The sequence below is a fragment of the Bison bison genome, unplaced genomic scaffold, assembly GCF_000754665.1.
Source record: "Bison bison bison isolate TAMUID 2011002044 unplaced genomic scaffold, Bison_UMD1.0 scf7180017864473, whole genome shotgun sequence".
In the NCBI taxonomy this organism is placed as follows: domain Eukaryota; kingdom Metazoa; phylum Chordata; class Mammalia; order Artiodactyla; family Bovidae; genus Bison; species Bison bison.
In genome coordinates, this window is record NW_011495034.1 from 13,145,262 (window position 1) to 13,166,775 (window position 21,514).

The 21,514-nt window shown below is 39.7% G+C and overlaps 1 protein-coding gene and 1 long non-coding RNA gene across 2 annotated transcripts in view; one reads left to right on the top strand and one right to left on the bottom strand.

Annotated features, from left to right (window-relative positions):
* Window positions 1–355: 355 nt before the first annotated feature.
* ROS1 (ROS proto-oncogene 1, receptor tyrosine kinase) overlaps window positions 356–21,514 on the top strand; it is a 119,315-nt gene continuing 98,156 nt past the window's right edge. The window contains exons 1-4 of the mRNA XM_010861810.1: window positions 356–1,008; window positions 13,103–13,147; window positions 15,561–15,620; window positions 18,184–18,210. Coding sequence (XP_010860112.1) covers window positions 886–1,008; window positions 13,103–13,147; window positions 15,561–15,620; window positions 18,184–18,210 — 255 coding nt within the window. The 5' untranslated portion in view covers window positions 356–885. The remainder of the gene's footprint in view (window positions 1,009–13,102; window positions 13,148–15,560; window positions 15,621–18,183; window positions 18,211–21,514) is intronic.
* The window catches only part of LOC105004257, a 124,496-nt gene continuing 116,869 nt past the window's right edge, over window positions 13,888–21,514 (bottom strand). Inside the window, exon 4 of the long non-coding RNA XR_827202.1 lies at window positions 13,888–14,912. This is a non-coding gene — a long non-coding RNA (uncharacterized LOC105004257). The remainder of the gene's footprint in view (window positions 14,913–21,514) is intronic.

Below are 21,514 nucleotides of genomic sequence, written 5' to 3' on the forward strand. Positions count from 1 at the left end.
TGGCGATCTAAAAAGTAGCTATCCAGAAAGACTCACTTCTGTACGTTGCAAACATTTAAAATTCTTTGTTTTGGGCTTGAACTTTATCTCCATGCTGAGCAGATTGAAATTTGTACAATATTTCCTTTTCAAGACAATTACCCTCAGACATATCTTAAGTTTCTGTGGTGGCTAGTTCCAGTTCTCTGTCTCAATAGTCTTGATAAGGCAGTGTTTTAGTTAATATGTAGTGAAGTTCTGAAAGTGCCTAACAAACTTCCTTGTCTTTAGCTGACCCTCAGGGTATCTGTCTTTTAATTTCAGGTTTGTTTGCTTTTTTATTTTAAAGTATGTATGTTTGATTTCAAAGGGTTATGTTTTTCCTCTCTGCTGCATCATTTGATTTGGGTGCTTTGATTTTTTTTTTTTCTGATAATTCTTTATTAGAATAGTGTTACTGTTTGCTAAACATGCTTAAAATCCAGTTTCCTGCATAGCTGAACAAACCTCAAAGAAGTGAAGTGGTGGAGGGTCCACTGAGTCTGATCCGTCTCAGACTGTGCACGTGTCACATGCTTGCTGAAATGTAATTTGCCTTCTCCGCTTTGTTTACTTTCCTTGTGAAGCGCTCTCCTAAGACCTAACCTTTACTCTGTGGGTGACTTTCTTTATGAGAGTAAAAGGAAGCCTCGTTTTGAAATAGCTGTTATGGGAATGATACAAACTATCTAGTATTCAAAGTTCTGAACATTATTGAAAAGGCAAAGATATCCCAACACATCAAAACAAGACCAAAAAGTCCGCCAGCCACTCTTTCAACTGAAGTGATGAAACCCAAAGAATTCAGATAGCGAGATGGAGAAAATAAGAAGAAAGTTCATCTGAAAATCCGCCATTAGTGAAGTGATGAAGAACGTGTACTGGCTCAGTCTGAAACTTGTCAATTTTGCAACTCTTGGCTGCGTATGGATTTCTGTGGTCCAGTGTACAGTTTTAAACAGCTGTTTAAAGTCATGTGTAACTAACCTGGTAAGTTTTCCTGGTCTAATATTTGTCTTTATAGGAAGCAGAAGAGATAGAATTCAGCTTATTATATTGGTTGAATTATTTTCTCTTTATGAGAAGTTTTCTCATGAGAAATGATGGCAAGGCAAGAGTCCTTTTTCCAAAATAAGTTAGGAAAGTTAGTGATTATAGTAAGTAGGGCAGAGCTACTTTATTTCTTTCAAGTTGTCTGTTCATAGATTATTATTATTATTTTTGCAACAGGGGGCATGGGATTCGGGCAAAGGATGTGTAAATGAAATCAATTTGCACACCTTAAAAAATATCAGTTAAACTCATTTGTTACAAAATCATTTATATTTGTCTTGAAGCATGAAATAGGTTTGGCCACAGGGCAATACCTTGTCATTGCAGGCAAAAGTACTATTTATATTGTGGATAGACAATTGTATCGGGAGGGGGATGATGAGGGAAGCAGATGCGGATGCCATGTAGAACACTTTTTCTTATTATTAATCATTATATATTTACATGTTATTTTATGTATTATATTCTTATATATGATTATCATTATTAAATGACAGAATTGTTTGTAAATTCCTGTCTGTGCATTTATAATATTTTTGCTGAGTTTTTCTGGACGTTTATGATTTTCTCCTCATTTCTGGGTGTCATTCCTCCTAAATAGTGTTTCACATCTTTACAGTTATTGAGACTTATTTGTGCTTAAAACAGTCACTGAATCAACTTTAAAAGCCAAATACATTCTAGTCAGGGAAAGATGCGCTCTTCTTATCTAAAGACCATGTGACAATACTTATAGTCATATTTTTAAAATAAAAAAATACCAAATACGATTCATTATTAGGCTAAAGTATTAGAGATAGAAGTCTGTGGTACAGTGAAAAAGGAAAGGTATTTGTGTTATACTCTTGGTTTAATTTAAACTATCATTTTAAACACTGCTTAAGCTTACTATTGTTTCAGCACTTTTTAAAAACATGGTTGAAAAAAAATAATAAAAATATGGTTGGTATTTTATAGAATTCTCTGCTGAAGACGTCACTACACGAATGTAGAAATATGTGCTTTAGGGTTTTATAAACCTAAATATCCAAATTTAAAAATGGAAAACTGGGACTATTAAATATTTTCTTTTTTATTACATTTTTTTCTCTGATTATAAGAACAATACATATTCACTGTAAAATGTTTATGATAGAGAAGAATAAAAGAAAAAATCCTGTACTTCCACAACTATTGACCTATAATTGTATTTTCTTTCAGTGACTTTTTTCCTCAAGTATGTATATAATTTTTCACACACTGTGCACCCAGCTCTTTCATTGAACATTACTTTGTGGATTTTCCTGTACACAGGAAAACAGTTTATTGCACTGTTTGAATGCTTGATGTTTTTATGGCAGTACAGTCCTTAATATATTGTAAATATTCCATCACATGAATGTGCCACTATACTTTATTTATTAATTTCCCGACTATCAAAACTGATGCTGGCTGTTTCTATTATTGGAGTCTCCATTTTGTGTTTTAGCTAAACTTAGTTTTATCTTATTTTTGTGTGTGGGCTCCTTGATTTCAGGGTTTGGCAGAAGGAGCAGACAGTCTGTTCCTTTGCTGAGTTGCCTTCCGTTCACCTCCTACAGAGAAAGGCACAGCTGATAGGGTGGCAACTGCAGAAGACACGGTCTGCCAGTTTGACTAGTGATTGTAATCATGTTCTCCATCTGTTCCTCCCACATCAGGGCAGGGGAGACAAAAGCTAGGTGAAGGAACAATGAATAGAGCCACGGATCAGAGGAACGATATGAAAAGTGCTGGAGTTTATTGCACTGTTTGAATTTTTTTTTTTTCTATGCTATCGTTTTTAGCTTGGACTTTGCTATGCAGGTCATCTTTGATGTCATTGGGTGGTTCTTTTTGTTAATTAATTTTTTGTTATCATGCTTGGTAAATAACGTACAACATACTCACTGTAACTGCCAATTCATGTATCTCAACATTTTTAGAAAATTATTAGTCATTATTTCTTAAAAGGTTGCCTCTACTATATCCTTTTCTTGCCTACTGATACTCTGGGCAAGTTCAGTCACTCAGTCATATCTGTTTCTTTGGGCCCATGGATTGTAACCTGCCAGGCTCCTCTGGAATTTCCCAGGCAAGGATACTGGAGTGGGTTGCCATCTCCTCCAGCGATCTTCCCTACCCAGGGATCAAAACTGCGTCCCCTGCGTCTCTTACATTGGCGGGCAGATTCTTTACCACTGAACCACCTGGGAAGCCCTGAGACTCAGATTAGATGTATATTATATTATCATTCTCACTGGGTGATTCTTGATATTGAGGCATCTTTGCCTTTTAAAAAGAAACAAAAGTGTCTTGTAGAAAGGAATGTTAAAACTGCTGTCCCAAAATGCACAAATCATAGTTCTATGTTTGAGCATGGGTTTTACACTAATGGAGGAATCTGTATGTATTAGTTGAATGTATTAACTGACCTGATATTTTAAGATTGTATGTGCCATGTGCTGCAGAGAACAAAAAAATAATTACTATTTTTCAGAACACTAGCATTGTGAGATCCTTTATGAAAAAAAAAAAAAGAGATTTATGGCCAAATAATCTATGGAAATGCTTTTTGCCCATACCCTCATTTTGTACATTCAACAGGATACAACCTCATCTTGATGGCTTTGTTGAATCACAATTTTGTGATCTTCTTTGGCAATAAAACTTTTTTTTTTTTCTTTTCGAGTAACAGATCCCAATAGTTGAGGACCTAGTGCTCAGAAGTGCTCTTTTAGAAGCCTCAAGTCAATTCAATATGATTGTCAGAAATAATGAGATTCAGAAGGTTGTCCTGTTTAAAAAAGTATATATATATATGTATATATATAATACCTTTCTTATATATCAATATACAACTTTATAACATGTGGGCTAACTTGCTTCAGTCGTGTCCAACTCTTTGTGACCCTATGGACTGTAGACCTCCAGGCTCCTCTGTCCATGGGGATTCTCCAGGCAAGAATAATGGGGTGGTTTGCCATGTCCTCCTCCGGGGACCTTCCCAACCCAGGGATCCAACCTGCGTCTCTTATGTCTCCTGCATTGACAAGTGGGTTCTTTACCACTAGTGCCACCAAACCGTAATTCCAAAATTCTATAAAATATCCAGAAATTAGTACAATATGTACCAATACAGGAATAGGCAAGCCAGTAAAACAGAATATGCTCCAGAAATTCTACTGTGTACATAAGGGAGTGTGGAATATGATAAAGATGATAATTGAAACCAAAGTGAAGCTATCCATTTAGAATGAAAAATAACTCCTTCCCTCAGTAGGTGAAAGAATAAGCAAACTGACAATTCAGGTAAGGAAATATTATTCAAAGCTATTATAAAAAGAAATGAGCTATCAAGCCATGAAAGACATGGAGGAAACCTAAATGCCTAACTAAGTGAATGAAGCCAATCTGAAAAGGCTGTATGGCTCCAACTGTATGATGTTCTGGAGAGGGCAAAGCTACAGAGATACTGGAAAGATCCGTGGTTGACAGCGATGGCATTGGGATGTGGGGAGATGAATGGGCAGAACACAGAGGATTGTCAGAGCAGTGAAAGTACTCTGTATGGTATTATATTATTGTACTTTTGTCCAAATACCAAGACTGAACCCTAAGGTAAATTATGGACTTTGGGTGATTGTGATTATTCCACTGTAGGCTCATGCTTACTAAAAATGTGCTATTCTGGTGAATGGTGTTGATAATGGGAGAAGCTATGCATGTGTGGGCAGGGAGTTGATGGGAAATCTCTGTACCTTAAACTCAGTTCTGTCATACACCTCAAGCTAATCTAAACAAAATAAAGTAAAAAATAAAGTACTCCTTTCTTTGAAAAGAAAAGTGAAAAAAAAAAAGATTCAAAAAGTTTCAACTCCTATTAACATATTACTACCAGATTAAAATAAATTCCATGAGGTATTTTAAAAAGATATAATTTAAATACAAACAGACAACAAAAACAGAACAAGACCTCATCCTATAAAGTATTTTGATAAGTTAGGGAAGACTATTTGTATAATCTTGGAGTGGGAAAGAAGTCTGTTTCAAAAACCTAGATTCACTAAAAGAAATTATTAATAAATTCAACTGCTTAGAAATTAACTATATGACAATAAACAGAAGACAATAAAAACAAAGTCAAAGAATGGAAAAAAGTTTTACATATGATAAACACAATTTTACCAACTCTTGTAAAGGAGAGTATTTAAATATTGTTCAGAACAAGGTGGCCTGCTTTTTAAAGAAAAGAAACATTAATGGCTAAAAAACACTAATGACTAAAAAATGTGATTGATGTTCAACCTCACAGCAACATAAAATTGCATAGGAAAAATGAATTATCAATTTTTATTCTATCAGATTTGCAGAGATAAAGACATCTTAAAATTGGCCAAGTTTGGATAAGCTGGAACTTCCATGTGCTTTTCGTTAGGATGTAAGTTGATAGCATTCTAGAAAATAGTGGGTAAATAAATACCAAAATTAAAAGAGAAAGCTTACCTTTAACCCTGAACATCAAGAAATTTATCTGAAGAGATTATTGCATCACTAATGATATGTCTGCAAAAGGCTGTTTATAGCAAATTTGCACATAATATTAATAATAAATTTTTAAGTGCCTGGAACTGTACTATAATAGTGAATGTATAATTTAATTTAATCCTCACAGAACTTTAAGCACTAATTATTATCCTACTGATGTTTCAGATGAAAATACCAAGTTTAAACAACGCAGCTAACTTTTAAAATGATCACATCAGGAGCAAATATATGTGGGATTAAAATGCAGATCATTCTGCTCTGTTTCATTAATAAGGTAGGAAGTAAAGAGTGAAGTTAGTTTTGCCTGAGGTGGGCAATATAAGAACACTTGTGCCAAGAAGTAGGAGTTGGGTTGAGGATTTAAGATCTGGGACTGGGACAGTGTCTTTCAAGCAGGTAATTGGAAGAGGTGAGCTCAGGTAAATGACGAGAACTCTCACTCCAAAGTGAGGAATTTGGTACAGATTAGAGGTGGCATCTGTGCTTTGGTTAAGGGCACAGGCTTTGGAGGCAACTAGGAGAAGGCGATGGCACCCCACTCCAGTACTCTTGCCTGGAAAATCCCATGGACGGAGGAGCCTGGTGGCTGCAGTCCATGGCGTCGCTAAGAGTCAGACACGACTGAGCGACTTCACTTTCGTTTTTCACTTTCATGCATTGGAGAAGGAAATGGCAACCCACTCCAGTGTTCTTGCCTGGAGAATCCCAGGGATGGGGGAGCCTGGTGGGCTGCCATCTATGGGATCGCACAGAGTCGGACATGATTGAAGCGACTTAGCAGCAGCAGCAGCAGCAGTGCCCCATTAAAATCCTAACTCTTGGACAACTTACTAGACCTCCCTGTCTCTCAGCCGCAAAATGAAGTTAATAAAAGTATCTCCCAAATAGGGTTGTTGGGACGTTGAATGAGATTCAGTGTAGAACGCCAAGAAGAGTGCCTGGAACTTGAGACTCACTCACTAATGTTAGCTATGATTATGGGGAGGAGGGGGATGGAGAGGGAGTTGGAAATTAGGGAAGAGTGTTGACAAAATCATCTTCATCTGAACCCCCTAGACCTGACTCATGAAGCTACCTTGCCCAAGACCGTTTGATGGGCACGCCATTAGGTTTATTAAACTTAATTTTGAGAACTGCCAACAGAAGGACTCAATACTATTACAGTGTGACTTAAAGGTCACCAAGAAACGTCTCTGCTGTTTCATTGTTTAAAAACTACCCAGGTATTCACCCTTTTGCTTTTATGAGCTAACACCAATTTTTGAAGGGATAGGAAAAAATTCAATTGCAAATTCACTCTCTTACATGTCATTGTATTTGGTTGTGTTTCAATCACATAAGGGGGAATCAAAAGCTTCATTTTGAACAAAATTATGAACACAAAGAACTATGAAGCATTTGGTTGCACAATTAACCTAAAAGATACAGTTCTTACTCTCTATGTACTTAATTATCTAAAAACAAAAAATATTAAGCTTTCTTCTCCTTTCTCTACAAATATAAATAGTTAGGGAATGGAGATCAGAGGAATCTTTATTCACACACCAAATGAGAGGAAAAAAGTCAACATTTGTCCTTTGGTTCCTATGTCTGATTACGTCTAAGAAATGAGAGTAATCCCTCATGATCCTAGGCCACTGGGTGATGCTTCCAAGACACTTCTGGACCTTTCCTGAATACTAGGCCATCTTGAATTCTTGGATTTATTCCTTCAGCATATAGTTATGGAACACCATTATCCTTTTGGCATTGTTCTAGAGGTTGGAGAGAATGAGCAGCAAAGTGGATGGTGCTTACATGGAATGGAAAGAGAGGGCTCCATGAGCTCAGTGATGGTCATCTTTTTGCTACCTTCTGAAAAGCACAGGATGTTCCAAAGGCCACAACAGATGCTTAAGCCACCTTCCAAGCCCTTTTAGATTTTCTGTTGTTTCTTGAAATGTATCTTGCTCGTAGTGCTGGGTCACCCCAGGACAGATGGTGTGCTCCTTGCTAAACTAATCACCTCTCCAATTCAAAGGCTCAAATTCAGCAACTTTTAAGGAAAGGTTCTGGTCAGTACTGGACCTTCTAAGTGACTCAGTGGGAAAAGAATTTGCCTGCCAAGGCAGGGGTCACAGGAGGCACTGGTTCCATTCCTGGGTCAGGAAGATACCCTAGATGAAGAAATGGCTATCCACTTCAGTGTTCTTGACTGGAAAGCCCATGGACAGAGGAGTCTGGCGGACTACCATCCATAGCGTCCTAAAGAGTTGAACACAACTGAGCATAGGCTGGTGCTGGTTAGTGCCAGTTAGAGTTACTAAAAATATTCACTTAGTTTTCCTCTGCTTATAATTCTAAGTCAATGAGTAGGGCTGGTTGACAACGATATCATACCTATGTAAGGTTATTTGGGTGCATACCAGGTTATCATAGACTCAGCATTGCCATCTTTTGTAAGCCTTTCTGCTCATGAAGGACTCCACTCAAAAATGACCAGAGTGAGGATAAACAATTTATAGACTCTTCCTTCTTAGTTTCCATTTATTTTCCTTCAGTAAAAAAAAGTTCTTAAAATTTGTGAAAATGTGAGAAATAAACAGATGAATCTCTTGTTTCACTATATGCAATATTCTGAATTGGTATATTTCCCTTTGCTCTTAATAAGACTGCTTTAAAAAAAAATGCCATGTGCCATGAGATAGGGTTAGAAGATCTGACCCCTAATTTGTCACATGGCAGCTGTTGCACTTGCTTGCACACCCGTATGCAGACACACTGCCTCTGTGTAAAGTCTCAAATGTGTTTGAAAACTAGGCTTTAAGAATGAATATCAATCTCATATCTATCTATGAGAAAAATGAGACTTTAGTTTTTGTTTTTTTTTTAAGAAAAGAACCCTGGGCTTCAATGAACCATCAGCAAAAAATGTTGAGGCCATGACTATATGAATGAAAATAGGATGGTCTTCAATCAAAATGCTGTTAAACCTGCACCAAGCTTGACCTATTGTACTACTTGTGAACAATTTAGAAATTTCTGGGTTGTGATTGTATGCTAACTTGGTGATTCATGGGAAATCCAGATGGGAATCTAATAATTCTTTTTGCCCGGCATGTGGGATCTTAGTTCCCACAGCAGGGATTGAACCCATGCCCCCTACAGCAGAAGGGCGGAGTCCCAGGGGAGTCTGGTGGGAATCTAGTAACTCTTGACGACAATGGGTGGTATTCTGTTTCATTTTACAGTAACAGGCTCTAGTAGTCACGTACAAGTTGTTTTGTCTTGAGATTTAAGCAATGTGAAGGAAGATGGATACAGATACTCAAAAGCTTAAATACTAAACAAGATTGATGGCCCTTATATTTATGAGAAGCTGAGAAAGATGGAAAAAATGTTTATTTTTTTTTTAAGATTGGCATCCAAGTTATAGAGATATGAGTAGAGAAATCTTTTAAATAGGAGCACAATTTTAGACTCTGTGCCTTAAGTCTTCATGCAACTAGTTGAAAATGTAGCACTGCTCTTCATTTAACCATGGATAGTTGACATTTTAAAGGACTGGGTGGCAGAAAATTATGTTTATATAAAAATTGCTTCATCAAATGTGAACACTTTGCTAAGTGGCTTATCATGAAATTTGCCAAATCTCTGAAAAAGCAACAGTTCAAAATGAGGTTGAGAGTGTAATTTGAAACAGGATGTCCTGTTTTGTTGGTTTGGCCACTTTGATTAAAACCTTCTGTGAGGCAACTTTCATGATGGGCTGAGATGCAAGTTAACATGACAACAACATGTTGATCTAGAAAACAAAAAGCACAATGGCTCTGTAATCATGAACAGATACAGTTACTTCACTAATTAGTGAAAAGAGCACACCCTACCCCTTAACCACTGCTCCCTGTCCCTCTGCCCCAAGGGGGGAAAAAAAACCAGTTTCAGCAGTGGCTTCTTTTGGACATATATAAATCCCTTCATGGAAAAGTTACGAAACCCCAGGAAATCCCACTTGTGAATCATTGTAGATTTTGACCCAGAGGTTAGTTCCTATAATGCTCATTTCATGAAAAACTTCCCCCAACCCCCATTTTCAGTGGTTAGTTTGTATAAAAAAAGCTCAAGACTATAAACCTGAAAAACCATAATTTTCCCAAACAGGATTTTTAGCACTTAACAGGTTAAGCTCATTATTCAGACAAAGTCAAAGTCTCTGAGTATGATTGTATGTGTGTCTGTGCCTGCTTAGTCCCTTAGTCTTGTCTGACTCTTTGTGACCCCATGCACTCTAGCCAGCCAGGCTCCTCTGTCCGTGGAATTTTCCAGGCAAATATACTGGAGAGAGTTGCCAGGTCCTGCTACAGAGGATCTTCCTGACCCAGGGATCGAATCCATGTCTCTTGCGTCTCCTGCATTGGCAGGCAGCTTCTTTACCACTGAGCCACCTGGGAAGCCCCATGATGGTATAAGCCACAGATTAATGACTATGCTAATCACTATGCTAATCATGCATGTGATTATATATTGTTGTTGTTTAGTTGCTCAGTCGTGTCTGATTCTTTGCAACCCCATGGACTGTAGCACTCCAGGCTTCCCTGTCCTTTGCCAACTCCAGGAGGTTTCTCAAACTCAAGTCCATTGAGTCAGTGATGCCATCCAACCATCTCATCCTCTGTCATCACCCCCCTCTCCTCCTGCCTTCAATCTTTCCCAGCATCAGGGTCTCTTCAAATGAGTCAGTTCTTCACATCAGGTGGCCAAAGTATTAGAGTTTCAGTTTCAACATCAGTCCTTCCAGTGAATATTCAGGACTGATTTCCTTTAGGATTGACTGAATTGATTTCTTTGCAGTCCAAGGGACTCTCAAAAGTCTTCTCCAACACAACAGTTCAAAAGCATCAATTCTTCAGCGTTCAGCTTTCTTTAGGGTCCAACTCTCACATCCATACGTGACTACTAGAAAAACCGTAACTTTGACTATATGGATCTTTGTTGGCAAAGTAATGTCTCTGCTTTTTAACATGCTGTCTAGGTTGGTCATAGCTTTTCTTCCAAGGAGCAAGTGTGTTTTAATTTCACAGCTGCAGTCACCATCAGCACTGATTTTGGAGCCCAAGAAAATAAAGTTTGTCACTGTTTCCATCGTTTCCCTATCTATTTGCCATGAAGTAGTGGATGCCATGATCTTCATTTTTTTGAATGTTGAGTTTTAAGCCAGCTTTTTCACTCTCCTCTTTCACCTTCATCAAGAGAATCTTTAGTTCCTCTTCATTTTCTGCCTTAAGGGTGGTATCATCTGCATATCTGAGGTTATTGATATTTCTCCCAGCAATCTTGATTCTAGCTTGTGCTTCATCCAGCCTGGCATTTTGCATGATATACTCTGCATATAAGTTAAATAAGCGGGGTGACAATATACAGCCTTGATGTACTCCTTTCCCAATTTAGAACTATGATTATATGTGTCATGTGGAAAAAATCATTCAAAGGACCCCCAAGGTGATGATGGAATAGGCCACCTAAACCTTGGGGTACTTTGAGTTTTTGCATGACACATATAATTGTATGTCTGATTAGCCTAGTCATTAATCTATTTCTGGTATGCATATTCTACATTTATGTTTCCCAATACCACCTTTGTCTCTGTTTGAGACAGTTTAAGTGACTTGTGTTATAAGGGCGTTGTGGCATTCTCCAAATCATGTGCTTGGCAATTTACTCAAGTAAAATTGAATACAATGTTTTTTCGTTATTCCTCTTCTGGGGGGCTTCCAGGGCTTCCCAGGTGGCACTAGTGATAAAGAACCCACCTGCCAATACAGGAGACTTAAGAGATGTGGGTTCAATCCCCTAGTCAGGAAGATTCCTTGGAGAAGGAAATGGTCACCCACTCCAGTATTTTTGCCTGGAAAATCCCATGGACAGAGCAGCTTGACAGGATATGATCCATAGGGTCGCAAACAGCCCAGCATGACTGAAGTGACTTTGCACACAGACACTAATTTTTACACCATAGCTTTATACAAAACTGTTTAATCTGTCTTCTGGTTGTATAGTATTTACAACAGAAATGTTGTATGTTAAATGGTGTACTTTTCAAGCAACCCAAACACCTGGTTAGCATAAATCTTTTAGTGGTAATGCCATTCCATTAGCTCCTTTGTTTCCAGAACTTCTGAAAATCCCTTTGCTAAAGAGTTGGAGAGTGATTGGTCATATAAACCTCAAATATTGCATAGGCCAATGACTCAGCTGGTAAAGCACTTGCCTGCTAATGCAGGAGATGCAAAAGATGTGGATCTGATCCCTGGGTTCAGAAGATGCCCTGGAGAAGGAAATGGCAACCCATTCCAGTATTCTTGCCTGGAGAATCCCATGGACAGAGTAGCCCAGCAGGCTACAGTCTTGGGGTCGCAGAGTCAGACATGACTGAGCATGTGTGCACACACACACACATTGCTTAGCCATGAGAATTAAGAAACACTGTTCATATTAGTACATGAGACTTTATGAAGAACAAAATCAAGTGTTTCTGGGCTTCAGGTTATTAACCTCATGGTCAAATAGTCTGTTTAGCTTATGATTTTATTTTTCCATTTCTTAATTTTGGATCCAAGGGCACTAATGATATTTATATAGGAAGTACTTTCTTGGATGGAGGAAAATAGCTTTTCACATTATAAAAACAATTCCAAGATAATAGGCATAGAAACACGAGGAAGAAATACACCTTAAAAAAACCTTGCCTAGGGCAGCTGTTATTCACACTTTGACCTTGTGTGTCGTGAACAAAAATGTATACAGATTTAGGTTAGAATATGAATGCATTTTTTGTATGGTTTGTTATATAATGTTAATTAAATGCAGTCCATTGTTGTTTTAGTCTCTTTAAAAAAAAGAAAAATGCAAATGTAGTTCATCTCTAATCCAGGAGTCCTTGATTGACTAATGTCACAGGCTTATTTAATACTGTGTCTCCTCATTGGTCTTAACTACTTCTTTCGGCTACATCCTAACTCCCACTTTTATCATTTCTGCAGAATCTTTATGCATTGCATCTTATCCAGGCACACTTTGTTTTATTGCACTCTGCATATATTGTGTTTTTTTACAAATTGAAGATTTGTGATGACCTTGTGTTGTTTCATGATGGTTAGCATTTGTTAGCAATAAAACTTAAATTAAAGCATGTACTTTTTTAATAGTACATAATAGATTTTTTAATAGATTATAGTATAGTGTGAACGTACTTGTACATCCACTGGGAAGCCCCCAAATTTGTTGATTTCCTTTGTTTCAGTAGTCTGGAACCAAACTCATGGGATCTCCAAGGTATTCCTGTTAACTTGCAGAGGCATCTTGTCTGGTTTTATGACTGATTTAATGACTTTAAAACATTTGGCTCCTTAATTGACAGTTAGAAAACACTGGAGAGGCAAAAAAGGAAGCTCTTTTTTTCTTTTTTTAATGTTGTGGTGGTTACACCGTCCTTCCTTCTTCATTTCAGGGCAGACAGCTTGACGTCGGCACACCTCACAACCTGAGTGAACCGGTGAGTAATTGCTTCTACTGCCCGGGACTTTACAGTGTTTGCATTGATAAAAAAGGGACAAAAGTCAGGTTTGATTACTGTAATAATTCCTAAGTAAAAGCTCATTTAATTGTGCCTGATGGAGGAAGCTGGATGGAAAATAGAGAGAAGTCTGCATCACAGATTATTCAAACATGAGTTCAGGGACAGTGTGTTGAAGTGGAAAGAACGTAGGACTAAGCCAAGACCATGATTATACCTAGCTGTGTTTAGTTCAGTTCAGTTGCTCAGTCCTGTCTGACTCTCTGAGACCCCATGGACTGCAGAATGCCAGGCTTCCCTGTCCATCACCAACTCCCAGAGCTTGCTCAAACTCATGTCCATCGAATCAGTGATGTCATCCAACCATCTCATCCTCTGTTGTCCCCTTCTCCTGCCTTCAATCTTTCCCAACATCAGGGTCTTTTCTAATGAGTCAGTTCTTCGCATGAAGTGGCCAAAATATTGGAGCTTCAGCTTTAGCATCAGTCCTTCCAATGAATGTGGCTTTGGCCAAATTACTTAAAATTTCTGAGATGTAGTTAAAACTACTAAAATATGGGTATTCTAAGAGGGTTGGATTAGACAGTGTCTGCTCTTTTCTCTATCAGTTACATTTATAGTCTTCTTTCCTGAACGTGTATCCATTTACGCAATACGTGTTTGGTGACTCCAAGTATAAGTAAAAACCAGGCACTGTGCTGGGTAGTAGAGACTTAAGAATGAGTAAAATAGGGTCTCTGTTTCAAAGGACTCACAGTCTTGTAGGAGAGACAGACATGTACATAAAATCATAGCCAGACAGCATTGTGAGAGTCAGAACAGCGGTGGGTGGGAGGAGAAAGAATACACAGGAGGAAAAGCAGCTTGCTTGCCTGCAGGTCTTGCATGGCTAAAACTAGAAAGATGAAATGTTTTCTAGAAGGACTAGAGGGGAAAGGTACACTAATCAGAGGGAGCCCTTTGTATCCAGACCCAAAAGTTTGAGACAGCTGAGTTATGCAGAAAAGGAGGGGTACTACAGCTTGCTTGGAGTAAGCAAGTAAGGAGTGTGCGTGTGCAGAGGCAGGAAGTAGAAGACTGGGCTGACAAGCTAGTTGGGCTAGATGGTGGAGAGCTCGGTATACCATGTTGGGAATATTTGGTTTCAATGACACATGGGGTTTTAGACAGGATAAGGATATGATTAGGTTTTGTTGTCCCCCATGAAGCTGTTAGCAAGCAGTGGTGGGCCCAGAAAAACAAGGACAGTGAGTGAGCAAGGAACCAAGACAGAGTCCAGGCAACAAAGAAGTGAATCCATAGAACTTGGTGATGGATTGTCTGTGAGGATGGCGTGGGAAGGCAGTGAAAGGAGGAGAAGCTGCCCTGACTCCTGGCTCAGGCAGCTCAGAAGACTGAAGCATGTTAATAGAAAACATAGGAGACAGCAAATTTGAGGGTACAAAGGGAGGAATTTGATGTTTCATCTGCTAAATTTGGGGCTTCCCAGGTGGCCCTAGTGGTGAAGAACCTGCTTGCCAATGCACGAGTTGTAAGAGACACGAGTTCGATCCCTGGGTAGAGAAGATCCCCTGGAAGAGGAAATGACAACTCACTCCAGTATCTGAGGTGTTTGTCAGGACTCAAATGGAACTGTTTAACAAACAATTGAAATCTGGGTCTGGAGCTCAGGAAGGGGTCTCCGCTGAAGTTCAGATTCGGATGGTTGATACTGAGAAGGGAGATGAACTCAGTCTTGGAGAACCTGAAGAGTGAAAAGAGAAAAAGTTGAGGATAGGACATAGACATGAAAGGAAAAAGGAGAAAAAAAAAAAAGAGAGATGGCAGAGCAGAAGGAACTGAGGGAAGGGGAAGGCAATTGAGGTGTTATTGCAGCCTGGTCCACGCAATCACTGGCGCAGACAAACCAGGCAAGGAGGCACAAACTGCATCTGTCCAGTGGGAGGTCAGGGCAGCCGACTTCCCAGACTATCCACCTACCCCGGTTTTGATGTGCTGCTTCTGCTTGAGTCTCCAGCTTTAGGTTTTGCCTGTTGCGTGACACACCCCGAGGACCTATATAATGTGCTCGACACCATGCTGTCCTGGACTTCCCCTGCACCAGGTGCCCAGTGGACAGTGTGTTCCCAGACATTCTGTGGCTCCCTGGGATCTAGGCCTGCCCGCCCCAGGCTAGACTCCATTCAGCAACCCTGAGCCACTCCAAGCCCTCCTCTGTCTGTGAATACGACAGCTCTGATTACAATCTCAGAAGTCCTGCTTGCTGCCAAGGCCACAGATTCCTTGGTAGATAGATTTCTACTTCGGGAACACTTTGTTACTATTTGCATTTTCAGGTGACTAGAAAAATCACACTTCTTCAGTCATCACTGTCTCTTACTCTCTCTTACAGTGCATCCAAGGATGTCATTTCTGGAATTCGGCAGATCAGGAAAACTGTGCCTTAAAGTGTGTAAGTATTAATTATGTTTCTGTTTTGATATTAATGTTTCCCTCAAGAGAGACATTCTCCACGAGGATTCCCATGTGAGTTTCCATTGGCTTTTAATTAGCTTGCTTGACTCTAAAGCAAAAGTATGAGAAATACATAATGGAAATGGAGTAATGGAGAAAATGAGGTCACTTTTGTTTTTTTTAATGAATTTGGCTTTGTGGGGTCTTAGTTGTGGCACATGGAGTCTTTGTTTGCATCACGGGAGATCTTTCATTGTGGTGCATAGACTCTTTAGTTGTGGAGTGAGCTCAGTAGTTGCAGTGTGAGGGCTTAGTTGTTCTGTGGCATGCGAGATCTTAATTTCCCAACCAGGGATTGAACATGCATCCTTTGCATTGCAAAGTGGACTCTTAACCCCTGGACCATCAGGGAAGTCCCAAAATCAACATTATTAATGCAACTGGTGAACTGGCAACCAAAAGAAGTTAATGCAAACCATGGAAGCCAGAATGACCAATTGCTCCAAACTATAGTGACCTTTTAGTAGAATGTTAAGTTATTTGTTAAATGTCCTAGTCCTATACTTCTCAAATTTTAATATGCAAATATCTGGGATCTTGCTAAAATGCAGATTCTGATTCACTAGGTTTTGTGTGGGGACTAGAAATTCTGTGCTTATAACATGCGCCTAGGTGATGCAATGCTGGGTGTTTCCAGACCACACTTTGAAAGGACCTAGATCACATTCAAGGTTTCTCTGTGGGGAACATGGAAACAGTCTAACCCAGAGGGCACACACACCTAGGTTTACTTCACTTCGTGTAGGAAATACATTCCCTAATACTTTTTCATTTATCCTGGCTTTGCCAATTAGTGTGTGACTTCGTTAAGGTACTTGGTACTTTACTTTCCTAATAGGTAAATTAAGATAATAAGCAAATCCGTGCTAAGGATAGTGGTTGTTACACTATAATTAATTACTTCAATCTCATGGATAAGAGTTTTGTAATTTAAAAATGGGTTGCTTTATTCAGTTCAGAGATTAAATTAGGATCATGATAACTTAAGGTAATATCATTTTCTTGAACTTCCTTGGTGTCTGAGATGGTAAAGAATCCACTTGCAATATGGGAGACCTGGGTTCAGTCCCTGACTTGTGAAGATCCCCTGGAGGGGTGCATGGCAACCCACTCCAGTATTTTTGCCTGGAGAATCCCCATGGAGAGAGGAGCTTGAGGGGGTAGAGTCCATGCAGTCGCAAAAGAGTTGGACACGACTGAGCGACTAAGCACACAGAATATAATTTTCTATTAAAGACTCAAATTACAGCATTGAGATTTAAATAAGGATATTAACGTCTTCTTGTGTATAGTCAGTCCTCACAGCTTTTCTTGTACAGGTGTCCTCACAGATCTCAGCTCCAGGAGTCACTTACACCCACTCTCCTGCTTGTGATGGTGTGCTTCATAGACTGGAAGTTACCAAAGGTTGGAGCAGGTGCTGTTTGGACTTGTGAACAAACACACATTCTACATACACTTTTCCAGGGACTTCCTGGGTGGCCTGGTGGCTGAGACTCCACACTCCCAGTGCAGAGGGCTGTAGTTTGATCCCTGGTTGGGAAACTAGATTCCACACGCTGCAACTAAGACCCAGTGCAGTCAAGCAAATACACAAGTGAAAAAATAAAAACACTGTTCCGTGTCCTTGGTAGCACATTGTCCAGATGGTAGTTTGAATCATTATTTGCCTAGTCATGTGTTTAATATCCTTTGCCGACATGTAGGGCCATCAGGGCAGGACGCTTTCTGTCTTGTTCACACTGTCCCCTGCATCAAACACAGTGAGGGGCACGTAGCTAGTGCTCAGACTGCACTGAGCAAGTGAAGGAATGAGAAGTACCATTTGTTGGGGGAATCAGTCCAGCAAGCAGAGTGGATGCTGGAGTGGCCAGTTTGGGCAGAAGAATCTGCTGGCCTTTCCTAACCAGACCTATTGGTGGCTTTTCATTTCCGATTCTGTCGCCCTGGGCACCTACCAACATCCCTTCATTCTCTAACCTGGTCCATCGCCGATTACTGCTTATTTTGAAATTTTCTAGTAGACATCATGTGTCCTTTTTTTTTTCCCAGTGATGCAAAGAGCATACTTTTTATAGAAGTTTGTACAGTGGCCTTCCTGCACAGAAGGCCCAGCTCTGGAATCTTTTGCTTTGGATTATTCTTTATTGATTATTTTGTCATGTGCTCATGCCCCATTGCTCAGCCTTATCCAACTCTTTGTGACCCTTTGGACCATAGCCCACCAGACTCCTTTGTCCAAGGGGTTTTTCAGGCAAGAATATTGGAATGGGTTGCCATATCCTCCTCCAGGTGGTCTTCCTAACCCAGGGATTGAAGCTGAGTCTCCTGTGTCTCCTGCATTGAAGGTGGATTCTTTTACCCACTGAACCACAGGGGAAGCATTTTGTCAATGGTGGGGCATAAATTAATTTGGTAGAAATGCCTAGCTAAGTGTCATTAAAATTATTTACAACTCTAAAGGTTTTAAGTAATTTTTCTTTCCTTTTTCCTCCATGCAGAATGAAACCTATGCTGCAGTTTGTGAGGTGAGTGCCAGTCACTTGCGAAAAAGATGTCATTAAACCCCACGTCCTTCTCTCTTATCCTTAAAACACGATTAAAATAAGGATGAAGAAGGCTGAGTCATCCTTGGTGCACAGAAATGTTCTTCCTAGGAGTGCTCTAACTCTGGGTGTAAAAATGACTGTGTTTCTATCTTTGATTCAGGTATTTGCTGTGCTCCACATATCTATGTGCATATATAAAATGCATATATGAACGTACATAGATGTGTGTATGCAGTCATACACATTCACACGTGTACATATATATTACTCTAATCTGGTTTGAAAGGTTCTTCTGATTCCTGAAGCCTGGGTGGTGGGAAGAGAGGAAAAGGCACAGTGGGGATACCCTCATCTCTGCTGATTTTACCTCTTCCCCCTAAAGCCTGTGGGTTATCATTAAATACAGTGCATTCAAAGATAACCTTTTATTTATTTGTTTATTTATTTTCTCTTTTGGCCACATTCCACAGCAGGGATTGAACTCATGCTATCTGCATAGGAAGTGCAGGATCTTAACCACTTGACTACCAGGAAAGTCGCAGAAGAGTACTCTTGGATTGCAATCTTCTTCCTTATTCAGCAAACTCCTTTGGCAACACAGCTTTTTAAAATTTAAATTTCAGTTCATTTACTTCTTGCTATGATAATAAGGGACCTCATACTGACTCTGGCTGCCCAGGTATCTTCCAATTACCCTCTCCTCTAGCCCCACGGGAGATCTCTCCCCTGCACTTGACCTTCTTTTCCTTCAGTCTTCTTCAATTAAAATTTCCTGTCCAGGATTCTATACCCTGCAAAATTTATTTTAGTTTATTTGACAATAGGTACTTATGATGAAACTGCATTATTTCTCAGTTTCACATCTATGCTGTATTCTATTTAAAATGTCCTTGAAACCGGAAAACAGAACTATCCTATCATGCCTGAGGAAGAGATACAGATGAGCATTCATTAGTAAAATAGAAAAAATTCCTTCAAATAGAAAATAAAAGCCAAAAATTAAATTGGGATATTCTCTCAATAGTCTGTGGTGACCCTGTATCTGAGTGATTTTTCCTTGGGAGTGAATGGTGGTTGAGTTAGCTAAGAAGAAATAAAACAAAGAGGAAAAATTGCTCCTTATGTAAATAGACAATTAAAGCTCATTCCTGGATGAGATTTTAAAAAAACAAAAACAAAAAGACAAGCCTGAGAACTCTTTTATGTGACCAAAACAAAAGCAGCAGCCAAAATAACAGTCCCGTAGAGGATTGCGTTAGAAGCCAGAGAGAGCGAATGTGCCTGAAGCATCCAAGCAGTTCAGGACTGGGTTTCATTCTCTTTTTTTAAACTTCGTTAATTTAAAGCCTTTTTTTTTTTCAGTTGGAGGATAATTGCTTTACACTTTTGTGTTAATTTCTGCTGTACAACAACGTGAATCTGCAGAATGTATACATATATCCCCTCCCTCTAAAGCCTCCCTCCCACTCCCTGCATTGCGCCCGTCTAGGTCATCACAGCGCACAGAGCTGAGCTCCCTGCGTTATACAGCAGCTTCCCACTAGCTATTTATGTTACATACGGCAGTGTATACTCATCAATGCTGTTTTCTCAATTCATCCCACCCCGCTCCCTCCCTGTGTCCACACGTTCATTCTCTGCATCTGCATCTCTGTTCCTCGAGGACTGGGTCTCTAGTGGGATAGTTCACTGTTCATCACTATGCTGCCCCGTCCTGCTTATGTAACGTGTACCCTTGCTCTCTATTGTAACATGTAATCATTCTATTCTTTCCTATTATATTTTGCTACTTTATACATTAAATAATGTAGACCTGAACAGTCATACATGCTCGATAGAGGTGGAGGTAAAGAGAGAGATATAGAGAGAGATATTTTTAACTCAGCTGCTCACACCTTTAGGAAATTTGAACTCCTTGACCATCTCAACGCTTCCACCTAGAAAGCTTGGGATTTGCCCACACGTTTCTTGGAGGGAATAGTTTTAGAAGTGGTAGCTTGCAAGATGTAATTCGGAAACTGATGTGAGCAAGTGAGATGGCTTATCCCTGATAATTTAGAACACAAATTAGATTATCCTGATCTAGAACCTTCTAAAAACCTTTCTCATTGCCATTTAAGAAAAAGTACAAACTACCAGTGTTTGCTGGCTCATCCACCTCATCTTGCCTCCTGTTCCTTGTTCTCTGCACCAGCCATAGTGGCCTTTCCCTCATCTCCGAGTCTATGCGGCATATTCCTCCCTCAAGGCATTTGCCCTTGTCCAGATTTTTTCAAGGCCAGCTCCTTCTGATCACTCAGGTCTTGTCTTTAAGGTCACCTCTGCATGGTTCTTCCTGACCACCCTAACTAAAGTTAGCCCCCTTCCTGTCTGGTCATGCCTTATGTCTTTGACTTTTATCTTCCTCATGGGTGCATGCTAAGTCTCCTCATTCATGTCCAGCTCTTTGTGACCTTTGGACCATAGCCCACCAGGCTCCTCTGTCCATGGGATTCCCCAGGCAAGAATACATTATCCAAGCGTACTTTATTTTTTAAGTTAGTTACTTTGTTATTGTGTATTTTCTTCTAAGAGAACATAAATTCCATGAAGTCAGGGAACTTACTGGTCTTATACACTGCCGTAGCCTTAAAATCTAAAACAGTGCTTGGCATGTAAAAGGTATCAGTAAATATTTTTTGAATGAATGACTTTTTAGGAGATGAAGCCACAGTTCATATGGAGACTCTGCAATAGAGGCATCCAGGGAGGGTGGCGGGGCCTATCCTTGAGCTGCAGGAATAACAAAAGACAGCAGATGTGACAGTCAGGGAAACATAGGAGTGGAGCCAGAGGGATGATGATAAAAGTGATCTTACTGCCAGGAGAACAGAGACAGCAGATGGGTGTAGCCCCTGGGAAGGATGAACTTGGCTTTCACAGTGGGAATGGCAGCTCAGTAGCCTGGAATATGCTGTATAAATGCCCCATCCAGGGCTTTCGGCTCAGATTCTGTGGACTTCTTAAACCCAAATTCCTTTAAGTTCTCTCCAGGACAACTTGAGTTTGAGAAACACTGGATAACTTCATTTGAAGTCTAATGTTAGATTAGAGAGAGAGAGAGAGAAAGCGAGATAGAGGCAGGAAGGCACAGACAGAGAGAGAGGGAGAAACAAAAGAAGGAAATCCTATTCAATAGCTTTGCCTCCACTCGAGATAACATTTAAACTCTTTGGAGTACAAACTTCTAGTTATAAGATTAACAAGTTCTGGGAATCTAACGTACAACATGGTGATTACAGCT